Source organism: Gossypium raimondii, chromosome 13, assembly GCF_025698545.1.
Source record: "Gossypium raimondii isolate GPD5lz chromosome 13, ASM2569854v1, whole genome shotgun sequence".
Lineage (NCBI taxonomy): Eukaryota > Viridiplantae > Streptophyta > Magnoliopsida > Malvales > Malvaceae > Gossypium > Gossypium raimondii.
This window is the reverse complement of record NC_068577.1, coordinates 55,539,477-55,561,212: the sequence shown is the minus strand read 5'-3', so window position 1 is coordinate 55,561,212 and position 21,736 is coordinate 55,539,477. Positions and strand designations below refer to the sequence as shown.

Sequence of the window (21,736 nt, the reverse complement as noted above, 5' to 3'; positions counted from 1 at the left end):
TTTTATATAAAATTATTTTCAACATATATAATTTTTTATTTTGGAAATTTCATAATTAAATGATAAAGATAAGTAATTGATAGTAATGCATCTAAAAGAAATAACAAAATTAAGATAGAATGTGAAACATAATTTATTTAGGATCCATTTAATTATTGCGTTGTTAATTGTTGAGGATAAATTGTAAGCAACAAATAAATAAAATAATGAAAAAATAAAAAAAAAATCGAACAAACAAACTTTACATGAAAAAGACTCTTCAAAGAGGGTAAAAAATTATGGGTAAAAGAAGATTTCATTAATAAGATAAAAATACAAGATGGAGAGATCAGAAGAAAGAAAAATTGAAATCCTGAATGAAAAACCCTTCAAACTGAAACACATAATTCTCTCTTAATCGTGTTATTTTCTGCATCTAAGTTTAACTCACACACTAATCTCGATGGCTCTAAGGTGACTTATATAGGCTACATGTTACTTGGTGCCCACTTACCCTAGATGCACTTTAGATACTAATTAATGCAATATACTATTAAATGCTTAGGGTAATTTTCTTTTATTTTAAAAATAAATTATTAATGAAATATACTATTAAATGCTTAGTGTAATTTTCTTTTATTTTAAAAAATAAATTACTTATATGATTCTATTAATATAATATTTTATGGCATAATGTTAAATTTAACTTTTAATGTTCATATTTTTATCAAAATTCTTACTTTTTTAGTTAAACTTGACTCTCAACTTTTTAAAAGAGTGAACTTAAATCTAACATTAAAAAAAAACTAAAAGCATTAAATTTTAAGTATATCAATCGACATGACAATTCACGTGTACTTCATTTTAATAGTTTTGAATTTATGAACAATTTATAATTTTTCAATTTTTATTTTATGAATATTTGTATAATTTTAAATTATTTGTTGACAGTGACATATAAGATAAATATTATCATGTTAACACGAAGTACATATTGATTACCATGCGGATTGTCATGCCAACATCACTAGATAATTAATATTTTAGTTAAAATTTTATTTTAATAATATAATTTTATTTGAAATATTAATTTTCAAATTTAATTAAAAATTTAAATTAAAAAAACGTAAATATTGAAAAACAAATTTCAACAATATAACTATTTTTACTAAATAAATTTTATTTATGTATCCTTAACGAGACATTTTATTTATACTATAAAATGTACAGTTGAAAAGAACATTGAAACGGCAAAGATAGACGTTGACCAAAACGGGAAAAATGGAGAAAAAGGGTCTCCGTTATATAGGGGTAAAATTGCCAAAAAAACAACATCATTGAATCTTCTCTTAAAAATTAACTGTAACCACAACGAACCGAACCAAACGAGTTTTCATGTAAGTGAAGAAAAAAAAAAAAGAACTATTTGCACCATCCATCCATCCATACACACATACACATGTATATATAGATATGGAGAGCCAAAGAAGGAAAAGAAGGCGGGAGAAATAGAGAGAGAGAGAGAGAGTGTGTGTGTGTATTAACATAAGAAAGAAAAATAGCCAAATGTTTCGAGTTTCAGTATGTGGGCAAGAAGATATAGAACAAATATCGAGAGAAAGCAGCCATTACAGCTTATCAACTGGTATACTCCCTTCGCTTGGAGCAAGAAGTAACCGTAGAGTCAAGCTCAAGAGATTCATCGTTTCTCCTTATGATCGTCGTTACAGGTGAAATAGAGCAATAGGGTAGCTTTTTTTTTTTCTTGTTTTTCAACTGTGGGTTCTTTTTTTTTTTTTTGCTTTTCTAAAAAAAAATATTAACTCAAGCTTTTTCCTCATATTGGGGGTTGTCTGTGAACATGGTCAAAGGCTCATGAATGAGGCGGTGGTGGGTATTGGGGAAAACCCCACGCCATTGGATCTCGTGAGATATTTTGTTTTTTCGAAATGACAAAGTAAAATATATTTTTTCCTTTTTTGGTATTCTTTAATGTTAAACTTGTTCTTTACTTCGGTTCATAGCCCAGTGTTTTTTTTTTTTTGTTTATATATAAATCTTAAAACTCATCGGTTCAACACACCTTCAACGATAATATTTATAACACTAAAATTATCGGACTAGTTTACATAAGATTTCTGTTACCTAATAAAAAAATTTTCCCCTTGTTTTAATCTTTTTATTGGTATTTAGTTTCCCTGTTCTTTCTTCTGCTAATTCTCTGATGAATATATCTAGCTTTATTGTTATGAAGCAATATGTTAAAACTATTCATTTTTTATTGTTTATATTAGAAAAAGTGTGTGTGACTGTGTTTTTTAATTCCGTAATATGTTTATTATTCTTGTTACAATGTGTTTGTTGAATAGTCTGAACCCAAAGACTATAAAGCTGTTCTTGATTAGAGGGCTTGAGAATCCAAATGTTGACTGTCATGGGATCACTTTAAAGTTTCTGTTTCTCCAATAGTATCAGCTTTTGCCTTTCTGTTTTTTGCATTCAAAATAGACTTTTTGTTTGTTTTCCAAAATAATGATAATAATATCAAACTTGTGGGCGCATGGTATATAGAGACTTTAGACTTTTACAGTTCCTTGCTACTTTTGTCTTTCTTCTAGGATGGTAATATATAGAGACTTCTTTAAACCCTAATTTTCAATACAACAACGGGTCGAAGCATGCAATACCTTGCACTTGGTATGAACTGTGATATTTGGTATTAGACCGGCTTTGAATTAGATGTCCTAGAAAACATGAAACATTTTTTCGAGATAAAATTGTAAAGATCTAATGAACTAAAGCAGTCAATACCTTGTGAGTTGGTGTAGACCCTATTGTCTTCTGATACAAGGAACTTTGAATAGATTTGAAAAGGTTTTATGCAAATTCTAAGTCCACGAAAAGGAACACATGTTGCTTGAAATTGATACATTTGAATTGATTCATGCAGGGTATGGGAGACTTTTCTGGTTATTTTAGTCATCTATACAGCTTGGGTTTCACCATTGGAGTTTGGGTTCCTTAAGAAACCTGAATCACCACTCTCCATTACTGATAATGTTGTTAATGGATTCTTTGCCATGGATATTATCCTCACATTCTTTGTTGCATACCTTGATAAAACAACCTATCTACTCATCGATGATCACAAGAAGATCGCTTGGAAGTACAGCAGTTCGTGGCTGGCTTTCGACATTATATCGACGATACCATCGGAACTCGCTCAGAAAATCTCCCCTAAGCCGTTGCGTTCCTATGGCTTGTTCAATATGCTTCGCCTTTGGCGTCTGCGCAGAGTTAGTGCATTGTTTTCCAGGTACAAGAGTTGTTTTCACCTTCATCAACTAGTGATAACGGTTTGGTTTGAATTGACTTTCGGTATATTTATGACATGGCATTGTTTTATTACAACAGAATGGAGAAAGACAAGAACTACAACTACTTTTGGGTTCGATGTGCAAAGCTTATTTGTGTAAGTATAACAGAACATAATGGGAAAATTTACCTGAAAGTTTTGCTGTTTCTTGTGATGCAGCATTCATGGAACTCTGGGTGTTTTTGTAGGTTACACTTTTTGCAGTTCATTGTGCTGGATGTTTCTATTATTATATAGCTGCACGATATCATGATCCGGGAAGAACATGGATCGCACTCTCACTTGGAGACAATTTCCTCGAACAGAGCTTGTGGATACGATATGTTACATCGATGTACTGGTCTATCACTACACTGACCACTGTTGGCTATGGTGATTTGCATCCTGTGAATACTAGGGAGATGGTGTTTACCATTTTCTACATGCTCTTCAACCTTGGGTTGACAGCGTACTTGATCGGAAACATGACGAACTTGGTTGTCCATGGAACAAGCCGAACTAGAAGATTTGTGAGTGTATTTCTTATTACCTACTGCTTCTGTTCGCCCCGGTTTTCGATTTAGTCTTTTGATCAACTTCCCTTTGTTTATTTCTCAGAGGGATACCATTCAAGCAGCTTCAAGTTTTGCTCTGAGAAACCAGTTGCCTCATCGCCTACAAGATCAGATGCTTGCACATTTATGTTTGAAGTTCAGGACAGATTCCGAGGGACTGCAGCAGCAAGAGATTATTGATTCGCTTCCTAAAGCCATTCGGTCGAGCATTTCGCATTATCTTTTCTACTCTCTTATGGATAAAGTTTACTTATTCCGCGGTGTTTCCAATGACTTGCTGTTTCAGCTGGTAATCAACTCAAAACTTGCTAAAAGCTTTTATTTTGAAATCAACTCCAAACATGCCGAGTTACATCTTTGTCGATAAATGATTTAAGGTCTCAGAGATGAAAGCCGAATATTTTCCTCCAAAAGAAGATGTCATCCTGCAGAATGAAGCACCTACGGATTTCTACATCCTTGTCACTGGCGCCGTGGTAAAAACATTACTTCTTGTTCAAGTTTCCGCAACTCTTGTTCATGTTTTGGGTCCCTAATGTTTTGTATTGCTTTTCAGGATCTATTGGTTCTCAAAAATGGAGCTGAGCAGGCAAGTTCTAACACTCAAACACCAGCCTTAGCAATAAATAACCATGAAAGGATGCTAACTGAACTAATATCCGGACTGGTTTTCAGGTTGTTGGAGAGGCAAAAGCAGGTGATCTCTGTGGTGAGATCGGAGTACTTTGTTATAGGCCACAGCTCTTTACAGTACGTACAAAACGATTGTGCCAACTACTTCGGCTAAACAGGACCGCATTCCTTAATATCATTCAGGCCAATGTTGGAGATGGGACCATAATCATGAATAATCTCCTCCAGGTATACATGCTGCACTTAACCATACAACATACCGACTAATTTAATCCCTTGAAACCCTTTTAACCTTTTTGTTACCACGCGATATACACAGTAATATCATGAAATATGCAGAAAGAAAATCAACTGAAAATGTGAGAATAGGCTTATAGCCTTTATACATATTTAGTCTTGGAGTTCTTTGTTTGGGGCAGCATTTGAAAGACATGAATGACCCAATAATGGAAGGAGTTTTAATTGAGACCGAGAACATGCTAGCTCGAGGGAGAATGGACCTACCTCTCAACCTTTGCTTCGCCGCACTCAGGGGAGATGACTTGTTGCTGAATCAGCTATTGAAAAGGGGGCTTGATCCTAATGAATCAGACAACAATGGAAGAACAGCTTTGGTTAGTCAAAATCTTTAGGGTTTTTTTTTTTATTCGGCCAGGACCCCAGAGTTGCTCAGTGATTATTAATTTGTTTATATATGTATATATATACATACATGTATATATAACAATTTCTTTTATTTCCTTTTTTTTTTTTTGTGAAAAATTAGCATATAGCTGCATCAAAAGGAAGTGAGAACTGCATTCTTCTCTTACTGGATTATGGTGCAGATCCAAACGTTAAAGGTATTCTCCAGGCCTTTATGTTTATAACACTTTATCTTTCCTCATATATAAATTACCATATATTTAAGTTAGACCCTGCAATACGAAAAAAATAACATGAACAAGATTGCAAATACATTAATGTGTAAAGATTTATATAGCATGATTATAACAGAAAAAATAATATGAATATAACACGACTACTTGGCTTATTGTTATACTTTTATGATCTTAACCCGAACATGATTTACAATGCAATTGATTTGTTTAATTTTATGTTATGCAGATTCAGAAGGAAATGTACCATTATGGGAGGCAATGTTAGCTGGCCATGATCAAGTAGCTAAACTGCTAAAGGAAAACGGAGCAAGTATTAATGTTGGAGATGTAGGTCACTATGCTTGCACTGCCGCTGAGCAGAACAACTTAAACTTGCTGAAAGAAATCATTCGATATGGTGGAGATGTCACACGTCCAAGGCACAACGGAACCACAGCTCTTCATGTTGCGGTTTGTGAAGGCAACGTTGAAATAGTCAAGTACCTTGTGGATCAAGGTGCTGACATTGACAAACCTGATGTTCATGGTTGGACACCCAGGGAGCTAGCTGAGCAACAAGGACACGAAGAAATAAAGACAATGTTTGAATCAAGAAGAGAGATGAAAACTCAATCTATCATGTCAATCCCAGAGAAGGCTGAGACACGGTACCTCGGGAGGTTTACAAGTGAGCCGGTGATCCGTCCTGTGGCACCGGATGGTACAGATGGATCATGGAGCCAATCCCGGCAGAGACGTAGGACAAGTAACTTCCACAACTCACTGTTCGGGATAATGTCAGCCGCAAACAACATGGAGAAAGATTTGCTATTGTCAGTACATAAACCTAAGGGTGTGAAGGATTGTGTTGTCAACTCTGCTAGAGTTGTAATAAGTTGTCCAGAAAAGGGGCAAACCATTGGGAAGCTTGTTTCACTTCCAGGGAACTTTGAGGAATTGCTTGAGATGGGTGCTAAAAAATTTGGGATCATTGGTGGTAAAGTGGTGAGCAAAGAAGGAGCTGAAATTGATGGTATTGAAGTGATTAGAGATGGTGACCATCTTGTTTTTGTTAGTGATGGTCAAATGGTACATCAACAACATAGTCAAGTACCCCATTGCATTGGGTAAAACCCTTTTTTCTTTTACATTTTTCTTTGACTGTTTTTACAATAGAAATCCGGGAGAGGGAAAAAAAGAAGAAGCTGAGCTGATCCTGACCTCGAGCATTTTAATCAGATTGTAAATGTGTAATATTTATTCGTTAGTAGTTAAAAGAAAAATCAATAAAAATTGCACATTTACATTACCCTCGTAGTATTTTTAAGTTATTTCAGGTGGTTGATGAACTAATGATTTTGATGTCATACATCTTTTAGAATTTAATCCCTCTATTTTGCATGATTTTGATGTCCATACATCTTTTAAAATTTGATCCTCTATTTTGCACTTTTAAACCTGCAAAGGAACTTGTTACAATAAAAGTAGATCATAATTTAACCAAAGAATTAACCATCCAAATTCCAAAAGTATCAATCAAAATTTTTTATAAAGATGATAGAATGAGAATGGAAGGTACGTTAGGGTTTCAACTCAGATCTATTATACATCACTTTCTGAAGAATCCTGCATGAATTATTTATTTTAAATTCTGAATTTGGAACAATGTTTTGAAGTAATGATTTATATAAAATCTTAATAGGCAAAAGTATATTTGGTAGAACAATGTGGAGATAAGAACAATTTACCTACTCAATGGTTTTCGTAGGCAAAGTATGGTTTGTTATTAGACAAAACATCAAGAAAGAAGATACATATATATATAACTGCACAGATTATTATGCACCCCCGCCACCCCAGCACGGCTGGTTACCTTGTTCACTGTCAGCAATACCGATGTAAAGACTTCAAAGTGAGATTTAGGGACAAAAGGACATCACTCTCCCCCCTCCCCCTCCTCCTCAACTCTTTTTGACAAAAATGGCCAAGCAGCCGACCAAATTTTATCTTTTTGTATTCTGAATAATTTGGAAAGACTCAAATACCTCTTATGGCTTTCCTCACCACCTCCTTTACTTCATCTAACTACAAAAGCTTCATCATTTTCAAGCGCTCTTCGTGTTCCGGATCAAGTTTAGGTGGGGTATAAGAGCCGTGAAGGTCTTCAACAATGTACTCCTGTGAAAGACAAATGTAAGAGATTTAATCAGTGATAATAGGACCAAAGAAATAATTATTATTTTTCATACAAGTGAACAATTACATTACAATGGTGAAAGGGAAAAAGGGTTTACAAACATAGGGATCAAACCCTGAACCTCATGCCAATCAACATGGAACACACACAAGTTTGCCACTGAACCAGTGGCATGATTGGCCCAAAGAAATAATTATAAGGCTAGTGTTTCTCGATATTTACCTTAGTAAGCTCCCTCTTAGTAAGAATGTGGTAGTGTTTCTGCCAGATCCGCTGAATTGCCATTGTGGCAGCAAGGAAACCATAAGCTATCCCCAGAATGGCAAAGATTACAACGAAAACGACCACCAGTGCAAAGCATGCTTCCATAGATGCAGGAAAGCAATCCAATATACCCCACCCATAACAGCAATTCTGGCATCCAGCCATTCGTGGGTCATTGCTATTGAGAGAGGAGCAATGCAATATGAGCCCGAAAAATCCAAGCAACACAAAGAAGGCAAGCACCCCTAAGAAACATGGAAAAAATGGGTGAGTTTATCATCTTGCTACAACAGAAATTGGCATATGCTGCTAACTCATGCATTAAACACTATCAATGCACAAAGAATGCTTAGATGAGGTACCTGCAGTATACAATAGAAAAAGACGAGCAAAAAATCAGGGAAACTTACCTACGCAATAATAAAACGGTATAGGATGGTTTGACAGTATGCGATCCCAACCATCACTGAATGATTTCCGAAAAGCCCCATCTTTATCCATGACATATGCAAAGCCTCCCATTGCAGCAATGACCTGAAGAACAGATAAATACATCATAAGATAACCATCTCAAGGCAATTGAAAATGAATCAATCAGCTTAGTTTCGGTCCTCAATCTTCTAATTAAGCATGAATAAAGCCTTGGATAAGAAAGATCCTTATATCGGCCTCTTCCACTCTGCCAGAGCCCTCATTGGAATAAAATTTTCCCTTCTTTTTTCCATAAATAGGAAGGCAACAGAAATATTAAATGGATTTAATAGAATAAGAATAGAATTTAATAGTAATAGAATTTTCTAATTTGAATTTCGAATCATAAAATAATAATAAAAAATTAAACAGAGAGCCCTTGTTCTTATTCGAAACGCCACGTGATCTTTAGCCAATTCTGCGCTTCAATTTAATTACCAGGAGTAAGCGCTATAGCCGGTTGTCAGTGGCTTGATCAAACCAAGCCTCTGCTATTTCAGAATCCCCCTGTTGAATGAACTGTTCTCCTTGCTCAAAATAGGCAGTTCAATTCCTTCCCTTAGAACCGTACTTGGGTTAGGAATTTTGACAAAGTTCTCTTTTACAATGAATGTATCAGCAAAAAAGATATGGAATTGTTCTAAAGCATCCACACACTTGTGCTGAGATGAGGCTTCATGGATCCAACCATAAAAAATAGACCAAACTCAAATGCATAAAAGGCTGCAATTTCTTCTATGAGTAGGTGCAAACTTAACCCAACAAGTAAGCACCATACACACATATCAAAGTTAGCAATAACAGATGAATGCAAAGAATAAGAGGTTGTTAATTAAAAGGTATGTAACAATCATATTAGCCAGTTGAACGCACATATAGAAGAGTAAGAAAACTTACAGTTTGTACGGCCAAGAATACGAGAAAGACATCTCTTGCAACAAAAAGTCTGAACTTTATTTTACGCCAAGAGTTGTCCTCGAACAATTCAACACGAAGGTGAAACTGAGCCTTGCAAGTCGTGCAATGGGAGAAAGCAAACCCTTCCTATCAAAACAGAAGGAAGATCACATTAGATCAATTACTAAGTACCAAAACATAAATTCCATACGAAACTCTAGAACTTAGCCTTCGAATTCAGGTTGAATAAATCAGGTTTATTTACCTTTACCGAACGCCAATGATCAAGGCAAGCACGATGAACAAATTGTTGGGTGCCTTTGCACATACATGGAGATATCAATTCATCATCTGCAAAAACAAAACAAAAACACATAGGTCAAGTTTTGTATATAACATAAAATTTTTAAATTCAACAGTATGCCAAAACTCAACACGAAATATGTTGCCAAAGTATCAATGTCCGAATTGGTTTCCTACTCTGATTACACCTTAAAAATAATTTAATATCATCATATTCATAGTTCACAAACTCAAGCTAAAAACTTAAGATCGATAATTACAAACAAAAAAGAAAATCAAAGGAAAGAAGGAAAAAAATTCTACCTTCTTCACCATCGCACTCGAGGCAAATGCGGCAACAAGGAGCCGAACCATTCTCGATATCTTCACTCCGAATCTCACTCGAACTCGCCGGCGACGGCGAATCGATCTGGTTTCCTAAAAGAGGATCAGAATCACTAGGGTTTCGAGCACCTGCTGGCTCTAACTGCAATTCCCCCGACATTGATCGAATAATAAAACCCAAAAACAAACCTAGCCAAATATCAAATTCCAAAAATTCAGCAATCAAACGAATCGATCATTAAAAAAAATCAACGCTTTAAATCAACAAAAAGAAAATATAGAATTTCGCGAAATAAAAATTCATCTTCTTGCCCTGAAGGAACTGAAATTAGGTATAATTGTTGAAAGGGTCCAAAAATGGCGGATAATTAAAAAAAAAATTTGCGTACCTTGTATTTTCGTTTTCTTTGGGAATTTGATGGTTTTTTTTTTCATGTTTATCTCATTTTATAGTAAGATAGATTAATGGGTTTCAATATGGGCCAAATCGGATTAATGGGTTTCAATATGGGCCAAATCGGGTCCAACCAAAACTGTTATTTCCGGTCGTCACTTTTTTTTCTTGAATAAACCATTTTTTATTAGATTGGAGGGTGAGGACCTAGGATGTAAATGGGATATAAATACTAAAAGTGTAATTTCATCATTTTAATAAGCTATATTTTTATAATTTTTTAAATGATTAAATATTTTTTTATCATTTATGGGGACAAAGTGTAATTTTATCATTACTAATTTAAAATTTTATAAATCATAAAGGGACTTAAATGAAATTTTTTTCATTTTACAGGGGTCGGGGCTCCCACCAGACCCTTGGCTTCGCCACTGCTACTAAGTTATTTGAGTTAAACTCAACCAAGGTGTAATTTAATTTCATAATTATCGAGCCGAGCTCTAACAACTCGAATTATTAATTGAGTTGAATTTAAATTCCGTAATACTTAATTGGAACGAGTTGCGAACCTAATCAAGCTTTTTATTTTATTATATTATATTTTTATCTATAAGAAGATATTAAGTATGAACAAGTTCGAGCTCGAATAAGAATGATCTTAATCGAGTTCAAGCTAGAACTTGAGAACAAAAATTGAAAAATAAGCTTAAATAATAGATTAAAATTTACTATTAGTTCCTATAAGTTGCAAAAGTTGTAGATTTGATTCTTGTACTTTTATTTTGTCGTTTTAGTCCCTAACTCCCTACACTTTCTAAATTTTAAATTTTCAATCATACAAGAATTGTTAAATTCATCAAGTAAACTTATGCTATTTTCAAAATCTAATCGTCAAACATATTATCATATGCGTAATGCCATGTCAACTTATTATTTTCATAAATTACTCACAAAAATCCAATTAATGGGTTAATAATTGTCATTTACATCAATATTAAAATTTCAAAATTTGAAAAGTATGGGAACTTAGAATGATCCAATTGGAGAAAATGGACTAAATCTACAACCTGTATGCATAGCACATGACTAGTAATTCAATTTAACCAAAAAAAATTAACTGTTATTGTATAGGTTAGGACTAAATTCCAAAATTTGAAAAGTATAGAGACTAAAATTGACCAATTCGAAAGGCACAAGGATTAAAATTGATCAAATAAAAGTACAATGACTAAATTTACAACTTTTGTAAAGTACAAGGACTAATACCATAATTTAATCTAAATAATAATATGTATCATAATGTTTTTCTTTAATTTTAATATTGATGTAATTATTTATTATTTATTTTAACAATTATTTTATAAATAACATAGGTAATAAATAAAATTTTAATAATTCAAATTTACGTATTTATATAAACTAGTTTCTTTTTAAATAAATTAGTTATATATTTTATTTAATTTAGTTAATATAAATAATTATTATTTAAAATACATGATCAATTACTTTTATTTAATAATATATATTTTATTTTATGAAATATAAAATCATTAAAATATTTTGTAATAAGATATTACTTATTAAGTTAAGTCTTAATTTAATTAGTAAGTGATAATTAATCTAATCTATTTTTTTTTTATATTTACTACATTAGTTTATATGAATTTTAGTTTTTATTAGAAAAAATTAACATTATAATAATACTATAAGGTCGACGAGGGATCTTCGGCTGGTAGACTTCCTACTTAAGATAAAGAATTGTGTGACACCGGAGCCGAATCATATGAATCTGGAGATTTCGAAGTCGGGGGCTATAAATGGCTGGTTTATCCAATTATCTCAACATTTTCGATTCAGAATGAGTAGCATATGTTAGAATTGAACCTGTGTTTCTACTCGAAGGGGAAATGGAAAAACGACGAGAACGATCACATGCATCTCGCTTTATTTAAAATGGTTGATGCAACATTTTTACCCTTTGGTTGGAAAGTTAATGCACATTTCTGAGATAGACTTGATCAAGTGCCACCTGTATCGAAAAATGGAAGAGTTTAAATAAAAATATAAGCTCAAAAAAATGGGTTTGAACAAAAAAAAATAAAGTTTGTTTTCTAAATGTGTCGCCTTGACTAAGTTTTTCTGGCCTAGCCTTGACCTAATTTGAAGTTGCAAAACAAAACTTCTATTGTTTTGTCCTGTCATTCCGCTATTATACTACTACTATTTTGTTGTTATTATTCGCATATTGTATAACTCTTATTTTATTATTAATTTTGGTACTATTTTGAGACATTTTCTTGTTAAGTTGCACTCATCTTAGGATTATTTAAGTATAAAGATTTTTTAAATTTATTTTCAATTTGGTGGGAAACATTTATTTTAATATTTCTATTGTATTTTAAATTTATTTTTACATAAAAGAATTAATATGGTCGGGTCAAGCTCGGGTTTTAGCATTTTTTGCTGGAGTCGAGCTTGAGTAAAATCTTAAGTCCATTTTTTGGATCGAGCTAAACCCGAACCTAAAACAACAGGCTAAAAGTTTTACCTTAATCTGAATTGAACCTTACCCGACCCAACCCATGATGAAAATTCCGTGACAAATACTTGACCATTCAAGGTAACACACTATGCACAATTGCATGCATATATGATGAATGAACATTTTTATGTAAATTGTACTTGCAAAACCTATGCAGATGGAAGTGTACGGCGTTTTCATCAGTCAAAGACCGAATGGGGCGTGTCCCGGTTGCTCTCCCTCGACGTTTCCGACGATGTTTCTATGGGATATCTCGTTGATGACAGTTGCATATTCGGGGCAGAAGTTTTCGTCATCAAACATAGCGGTAGAATGGAATGCCTGTCCATGGTGAAGAAGCCATTGAATAAGTGGTGGAGCATAGTAGAGATCTAGGGGGATATGCCCCCTAAAATGGTAATTTTTGTAATTTAGGTTCTTTATAATTTACAAAATTTTAAAATAGTAATGGTAAAATTACACTTTAGCCCCCAAATGATAAAAAATTGATTTATCTCCCTTTAAAAATTATAAAAATATCGGCTATTAAAAAGATGAAATTGCATTTTTACTATCATAAAAATATACAATTTAATTCCGCCAAAAAAAAATTTCAGGCTTCGCAACTGCGTTGAACAATGTTTACATTTGGAAAATCGAAAAGTTTTCAGCATTGGATTAGTGTATCTACTCGCAAGGCTTCACCGTACAAGGGATTGTTTGGTAAATTATTTATAGATTATAATCCATAAAGTATAATCCGAATCGAGGAAGTTAGATGACAAGTGTCCTATAAATGTGATCAACAAATATTCTATAATAGTATAATAAAATATTAAAAATAAAATAAAAATTTAAAAGAGACATGTTAATTTTCTAAAGCTTTTTATGGAATAAATAAAATATACTATCAATGTACTAAATAGTAATCCTTTTATTTAATTGTAAGTTTTAAATTTAAAACAAGTTGTTATGTTTGTATTTATATTCATGTAAATTATGAAACAAAAAAATAATTTTTTAAAATTATTGAACTAATGTTGTAAAATAAAATTGTGAAACTTTTAATCATTGAAAATTTTATATTTCTAAGGATTATAAGGGTAAATTTAAAATATCGAAAACCATATAAGCAAATAGTAAAAGGTGGAAGATTTTATAATGTAATTTCCCATCCGATAATCCAATAAATTGTCCATATGAATCTTGAATTAGATTTGAACATAATATTTAAAAATATTAAAATTGATAAATGATGTTGTAAATAGATATTTAAGTTATACATCGAGAAGGTATTGATAATTATTTTATTAATAAGATATAGAAATGTTAATTACATAAACAGATAATTTTGTACAGAAATAATAAAAATAAACAATAAAAACAGGCTGAAATGCAATTTGCCACCAAAATATACAAGGACTGCTCTAGAAATTCCCCTTTTCTTCCTCCTTTCTCTTTGACACGTGAACCCCCTAATGGGTTTCTAGACTTCTTTATTAATTCAATTTTCCTTTTATTCCTAAAAACCCTAAAATTTCTTTTGGTTCTTGCTTCTTTTTTCTTGTTTTGCTCGGTGGCGGAGTCAGCCTTCGGGCTGGCTACCATCTGCCTTTTTCTCCATCCCATAAGTTTTCTTTTTCTTTTTGCTCCTTATTCGCCCCGTGTTTCTCTTTTTTCAGTTTATAGATCTTTTTTGTGAGCTCTCATTCACTCCAATTGTCTTTTCTCTTTTAAAGGCAAATTATGGTGTCGTCGTTGAATCTTCACCGGCCACCTGTAGTTTCTCTTGAAAAGTAAGTTGATTGTAGATACTCGAATAGTGGCTCTTTGTCGACTTTCTAATTTGTTTCTGTTTTGAAATAATAAATGATTTCACAAGTTAATTTAAACCCGTGTTGTCTTTCAAGGTTTATATATTATCTTGTTTGTTTTTCATTGTTTAATAAGTCTTCATTGTTGAAAGTTATTGTCCTGTCTTGTATAATTTTTTTTTAATCTTGCTTACTTTTGCAAATGATTTTAGGGGGTTCATCCTCCTCAATTTGGTTGATGCTCGATTCTTTTGTTGATTCTGCCTACCGCTTTGGACCATTCAACATTGATTTTCTTATAGTGATAATCGCTTGCAATTACTCCAATTTTGTTGTGCTTGAATTGTGACGATCACTTTAAAAAAAAAATCCAAATCAGAACCAAGTTTAACGTAAATTAATATTTTTTTTGAGTCTTTGTTTAAAAAAAGATAAATACAAAACTATATATGAACTATGGTTTAATGTGTAATTGTATAATGAACTTTGATTTTATGCAATTTTATAAATGAAATTTTAATTTGATTCAGTTCTTAGAAATTATTAACACAATTATTGATATAACATCATTTTATGTTTATAAATTGCATACGTAAATAATTATATTTATCCAATATAAAATAAATTGATGTAATTATTTCTTTAAGTATATATGATTAAATAAAATTAAAGTTTCAAGTATATATTTGAACCACAATTAGAGTTTCACGTTTATAATTATACCAAATTAAAGTTTATATATACAATTGCACATTAAATCAAAGTTTATGTAGAATAATAAGATTTATCTCTTTAAAAATGTGACCAATTTAAAAATTTTCACATAAGGATATAAAATATATCTTGGATTTCAGTGGTATTAATGGTGTATGATATGATTTGAATAGTTCTACATAATTTTATATTGAAAATAGAAAGTACAAAACAATAATTTTGTAGTAATAGTTTGGTATAATTATAGTAAAAATAATTCGACTCGGAATTTCACCCCATTAATTCTTTTATATAATAAAATTTAAAAATTCTTTTGAAGAGACGACATTCTAACCATCCCATTTTTTACTATCTTCTCTTTCTCTGTCTCCTCTTCATCTCCACATCTGTTGATATTGTATATAAATAGTTAGTAATTATAAATTAGAATTAAATTTGGTTGAATCAACATTCATAGTATAATTTGTGTAACAGTGAAATGATTATATTGAAATTAATATAAGAATAAAAAACTACAATAAATGTAAAGTAAGTTTATTAACCTTGAATGTGTTTTAGATGACTATTTAGCTTTTATTTTGCTTCACTGTTTTTTCGTATTTATTTAAATAAAATGTTAACAACGGTTAGATGTAATGGTAAGGCACATTGTATTTCAAGAAGAGATGTTGGTTCAAATATTGGAGTTAACATTGTTGAGAAGGGCAATGATGAATCCTGAACATGGACCGTAAAACGAATATGAAAAATACCAAAAAGAATATTTTTAAATAAATAAATTTTATTATTTATTTTATTTCATTAATATAAATAATTATTATTTAAAATGCATGATCAATTAATTTTATTTAATAATATTTTTATTTTATGAAATATAAAACAATTAAAATTGTTGAGTATGACTCATATTTCAGTCAAATTTTGAGATAATCTCCCGTTAAACCTTCTTTATTTGTTTTAGTACAACTTTAATTAGTCTAGATTATTTTTATTATTTAACCTACAATTTAGCCTATAAATAGACTCTTTTATAACCTTAGAAAATACATCTATTAAAAATTAGAACTCATAACACTTTTGGAGAAAGTTGTGTTTACGTTTTGAGGGTTCTTTCTTTTAGGGTTTTGGGGTTTAGTTTTTATATCTATCTTTTGTACTCTTCATTATTTTGCCATTATAGAAAATTTATCTTTACCCGTGGTTTTTTATCCTCTTTGGAGTAGTTTTTCCACATTAAATTTGTGTGTTCAATTTCTTAATTTCTTTCGTTATTTTTTACTTGCTCGTTGCTTACTCGGGTCGATCCCCAACAAGTGGCATCAAAGCTAGTTCAGTTTTCGTAGATTAACCCATTCAAAGATGGCAATAACAAGGTTTGACATTAAGAAGTTCAATGGTGTCACAAATTTCATTCTGTGATAAGTTCGGATAATGTCAATTCTAGTTCAAACCGGCTTGAATAAAGGTCGTTATTGGGAAAAAAATCTAAGAATTTAGATCAAGTAGAGTGAGAAAAGCTTACTGAGAAGACATCATCTGTAATCTAGTTGTGCCTCGCGAATAGAGTATTGTAGGAGGTATTGATCAAGTAAAATTTAAAACAAGGTGTTATGTTTGTATTTATATTCATGTAAATTATGAAAAAAAATTAAAAATTTTAAAATTATTGAACTAATGTTGTAAAATAAAATTGTGAAACTTTTAATCATTGAAAATTTATATTTGTAAGGATAGGTAAATTTTAAATGCCAAAAACCATAGAAGCAAATAGTAAAAGGTGAAAGATTTTATAAATTAATTTCCCCATCCGATGATCTTATACATTGTCCATATGAATCTTGAATTAGATTTAAACATAATATTTTAAAATAAAAATAAAATATTAAATTTCATAAATGATATTATTGAAACAAATGTAAAATAGATATTTCAATTATACATTGAGAAGATATCGATACTTAGGGTTCGCTCGCTTTTTGTTTTATAGAAAACATATTGGTCAATGGAAAACATCTTGTTTTTGTCAATTTTGTTGATGTCATATTTTAAATAAAAAATACTCACTTCGTGGTCATGTAACTAAAAAATGACGTTATAATGAACCTAAATTTAACAAAATATTTTTAATATATGCAAAAACAATGTAAAATAAACATTTATAGATATAAAATAAACTCAATTAAATAATAAAAGATAATAAAAACTCAAATGTATGTTTGTTTTATTAAAAACAATTTTATGAAATATTTTTATGATATCTCAAATAATAGAAAATATTTTACATAGATTCATCTAAACACTAGAAAATATTAACTTTTTCAAGAAAGTAAAGTCATTTTCTAAAAATTATTTTTCGAAGTCATTTTCAATGAAACAAAAGATCCTTAATTTATTAGTAAAATATAAAAATGTTAAATACATAAAAAGATAATTTTGTATGGAAACAATAAAAATAAACAATAAAAACAGGACGAAAAGTAATTTACCACCAAAATATATAAGGATCGCTCTAGAAATTCCCCTTTTCTTCCTCTTTTCTCTTTGACATATGAATCCACAAATGGGTTTCTAGACTTCTTTATTAATTCAATTTTCCTTTTATTCCTAAAAACCCTAAAAGTTTTTTTTCCCTTCAAGTCGTTTGCTTCTTTTTTCTTGTTTTACTCAGCGGCGGAGTCAGCCTTCGGGCTGGCTACCGTTCGCCTTTTTCTCCCTATCACAATTCTCTCTTTCTTTTTGTGAGCTCTCCTTCACCTCAATTGTCTTTTCAGTTTGCAGATTTATTTTGTGAGCTCTCATTCACCTCAATTATTCTGTAAGGTCCCCATTCACCTCATGTGTCTTTTTTTTCCCCATTTTGCTATAGATCTATTTTGCGAGCTCCCCATTCACCCCATGTGTCTGGACATCTTCATTGTCAACCCAAGTTGTGATGGACAAATTATGGTGTCGTCGTTGAACCTTCACCGACTATCAGTAGTTTCTCTTGAAAAGTAGGTTCACCGACTTCTTAATTTGATTTTATTTTGAAATAATAAATGATTTCATGAGTCGATTTGGACTCGTATTATCTTTTAAGGTTTATATATTTTCAAGTTTGTTTTCTATTATTTAATAAGTCTTTACTTTTAAAAGTTTTTGTTTGATCTTGTACAAGTTTTTTAATCTTGCTTATGCATATAGTATTGCTTTTGCAAGTAATTTAAGGGGTTTTCTCACCATCCTCTCTAATTTAGTGATGAAAGCTCGTTTATTTTGTTGATTGTGCCTGCCGCTTTGGACTATCTGGTACTAATTTCTTTATCGTGATAATTTCTTGCAATTACTCTAAATTTGTTGTATTTGAGTTTTGACAAAATTAATTGTCAATATGCCTTTGTCCTTGATCGAAATATGTTTATTTTTTTTTCAAATTGTATAATCCATTCATAAATAAATTAATAAATTTCCCCTTTAAAAAATCCTTCTATTCCTTATTTACTTCACTTTCTCATTTTTCTCTCCCATCTTTATTTTTTCTTCTCTGATGTAACTCTAGTCGCCGCCTTGAATTCAACCATGAAGGGCCACCTTTATTTGAATCCACCGCCAAAGTGGTCCTCTTGCTCCCCCTCCCATCTAACTCTTCTACCGGTTCTTCCTCCGAGCTCTTGCTCATCATAGATTTGTGACACCATAACAATGGTGTATGATATGGTTTGAATAGGTCTACATAATTTTATACTGAAAATAGAAATTACAAAACAACTTTAATTTTGTAGTAATGAGTTGGTAAATAAGTTAAAACTTATTAAGGTTTTCGTAACAATGGAATGTTAGTATTTACCAATTAGAATTAAACTTGCTTAAATCAATAATCTGTGTAACAGCGAAATGCTTATATAGAAATTAATATAGGAATAGAAAACTACAGTAAATGTAAAGTTATTAATCTTTACACTCTACAATTGCTTGGATGGTTATCTTAAACAGACTTTTTACTCGCGACAGATTGTTTATTCATGGTATGATTTTTTATTGCTGTTGTCTGTTGTGTTCTGATGTTTCTGAGTCTCGAAACCATATTTTCTTTGAGTATGTCTATTCTCGAGATTTGTGGTAATTTGTTCTGGTTTGTTGATATGGGGCTTCAAGCATTTAATTGGGCAACTTCTAATTATCTAAACATTTAGATCCAAAATGAGTAGCATTTGTTAGAATCGAACATGAATGTCGTGTTTGTTACAGGAACATGTGTTTCTACCCGAATGGAAACCGGAAAAATGATAGGAAGGATCAGTCGTTGATACGACATCTTTACCCTTTGGTTGGGAAGTTAATGCACAGTTCTCTCATTCTTGGTGTTGGATCAGCTCCGTGACAAATACTTGACCATTCAAGGTAAAATGTTATGCACAATTGCATGCATATATGATGAATGAACATTTTTACATAAATCGTACTTGCAAACCCAATGCAGATGGAACTATAAGGCGTTATCATGAGTCGAAGGCCGAATGGGGTGTTCTATGGGATATCTCGTTGATGACTGTTGCATATCCGGGTCAGAAGTTTTCGTCATTGAACAATATTTACATTTGGAAAATCGAAAAGTTTTCGGTATTGGATTAGGCTTCACCATACAAGGGATTGTTTGGTAAACTATTTATAAATCATAATCCAGAATGAATAATCTTTGCACTTGCTGTCTACCAGTGTTACTGTGAAAATGGATGTTTTGCATCTAATCTGAAAGTATATGCAGAGTTCAAATTAAGGGTAAAGCGTCAACTTGATATAGAGTATAATCGGGAATTTATATGTTTTTGTTTTTTGGTTAAAATTTTATATTTGTAAGGATTATAAGAGTAAATTTAAAATGTCCAAAACCATAGAAGCAAATAGTAAAAGGTGGAAGATTTTGTAATTTAATTTCCCATCCGATAATCCTATAATCTTGAATTAGATTTCAACATAATATTTTTAAAATAAAAATAAAACTATTAAAATTGATAAATGAGGTTGTTGAAACAAATGTAAAATAGATATTTAATTTATACATTGAGAAAATATTGATACTTATTTTATTAATAAGATATAAAAATATTAATTGCATAAAAGATAATTCCCTTTTCTTCCTCCTTTTCTTTGACATGTGAATCCCTAATGGGTTTCTAGTAGGGGTGAAGTTAGAAAAATTATTAGGAGTTGAAATTAAATTGTATTTTTTATGATAGTAAAAATATAAATTTTAAAAGATTAAATCAAAATTTTATCATTTTTAAGGAAGAGCAAAGTGTAATTTTATTTTTATTAATTTAAATTAAAATTTTAAAGGACCAAAATGAAAAATTTTTTAATTAGGGGGCCGGGGCCCTGCCACCCTACCTGGATTCGCCCATGGTTTCTAGACTTATTTATTAATTCAATTTCCTTTTATTCCTAAAACCCCTATAAGTTTTTTTTTTTTTTTACCTGTCAAGCCTTTTGCTTCTTTTGTCTTGTTTTGTTAGTGGCGGAGTCAGCCTTCATTTTTCTCTAATTTGGTAGATACTCAATTCTTTTGTCGATTTTGCCTACTGCTTTGGATTATTCAAGACCAATTTCTAATTATCATGATAATTTCTTGTACTTGAATTGTGACAAAATCAGTTGTCAGCATGCCATAATGTTTTATTGATGCTGAAACTGAAGCATTTGTTGTGTTGATGATGGTTGTCCTTTATTGCCAACGACGAATGTTTATTATTTTTTTTCCGAATTGTATGATCCATTCATGAAATAACTTAATAATTTTTCCCTAAAAACAATTCTTTTATTCCTTCGTTATTTCACTTTCTAATTTTACTCTCCTATCTTTAATTTTTCTTCTCCAATGAAACTCTAGTCGCCGCCTTGAATTCAAGCATTAAGGGCCACCTTTGTTTGAATTTGCCCCGCCTCCCATCTACTCTTCTACCGGTTCTTGCTTACCAGAGCGATGTCGGACAACATCGGACAGGTTTGTGATGCCATTCATAGCATCGCCTCAATCTCCTCTTAAAGTCAAGTTTTATTTTGCACGTGGCTTCCTCTTCTCCTAGAAATTTATTTTCCACATAATTTTGAAGGGTTTCTAACAATGTTGAGTGGTTTTTAACTTCCAAAATTCAATTTTTCTTAAAAAAATAAATCACTTTAGAATTCCAAATCAGGACCAAGTTGAACGTAAATTAATAAATTTTGTGTGTTTGTTTATTTTTTTAAAAATGTTACTAAAATTTTAAACTGAAAAGTTTAAACCAGTCAATAGATAGTAGGCAATCACATTCGATAACGAATCTCGTCTCGAAGGGGAAGCCCACCTTGACGCCTTAAAGACGAGAGTTGCCTCCTTTATATTGCACTTCTGGCCTTGACAGATTTAGAGAAAACGATTAGTCCAACTCCACGATTGTCGCGGTAAAGGCTACCAGT

The 21,736-nt window shown here is 31.4% G+C and overlaps 2 protein-coding genes and 1 long non-coding RNA gene across 3 annotated transcripts; 2 read left to right on the top strand and 1 right to left on the bottom strand.

Annotated features, from left to right (window-relative positions):
- Nucleotides 1-1,363: 1,363 nt before the first annotated feature.
- On the top strand, nt 1,364-6,711 carry LOC105783145 (potassium channel AKT1). Its single transcript, XM_012608393.2, has 11 exons — nt 1,364-1,709; nt 2,930-3,295; nt 3,394-3,451; nt 3,544-3,864; nt 3,953-4,198; nt 4,287-4,385; nt 4,466-4,498; nt 4,585-4,770; nt 4,962-5,156; nt 5,309-5,384; nt 5,650-6,711. The coding sequence occupies exons 1-11, from the start codon at nt 1,546-1,548 to the stop codon at nt 6,531-6,533; spliced, it is 2,628 nt and encodes an 875-aa protein (XP_012463847.1). The 5' UTR covers nt 1,364-1,545; the 3' UTR covers nt 6,534-6,711.
- Nucleotides 6,712-7,070: 359 nt separating this feature from the next.
- On the bottom strand, nt 7,071-10,292 carry LOC105783146 (uncharacterized). Its single transcript, XM_012608394.2, has 7 exons — nt 10,248-10,292; nt 9,838-10,047; nt 9,497-9,582; nt 9,232-9,378; nt 8,274-8,397; nt 7,822-8,108; nt 7,071-7,580 (listed from the first exon to the last, which is right to left on the bottom strand). Exons 2-7 carry the CDS (start codon nt 10,016-10,018, stop codon nt 7,488-7,490), a joined length of 918 nt encoding a protein of 305 aa, XP_012463848.2. The 5' UTR covers nt 10,019-10,047; nt 10,248-10,292; the 3' UTR covers nt 7,071-7,487.
- Nucleotides 10,293-17,906: 7,614 nt separating this feature from the next.
- LOC105781123 (uncharacterized) lies at nt 17,907-19,990 on the top strand. The gene is made up of 3 exons (XR_001129506.2): nt 17,907-18,294; nt 19,529-19,681; nt 19,761-19,990. It is a non-coding gene; the product is annotated as an uncharacterized LOC105781123 (long non-coding RNA).
- Nucleotides 19,991-21,736: the final 1,746 nt, after the last annotated feature.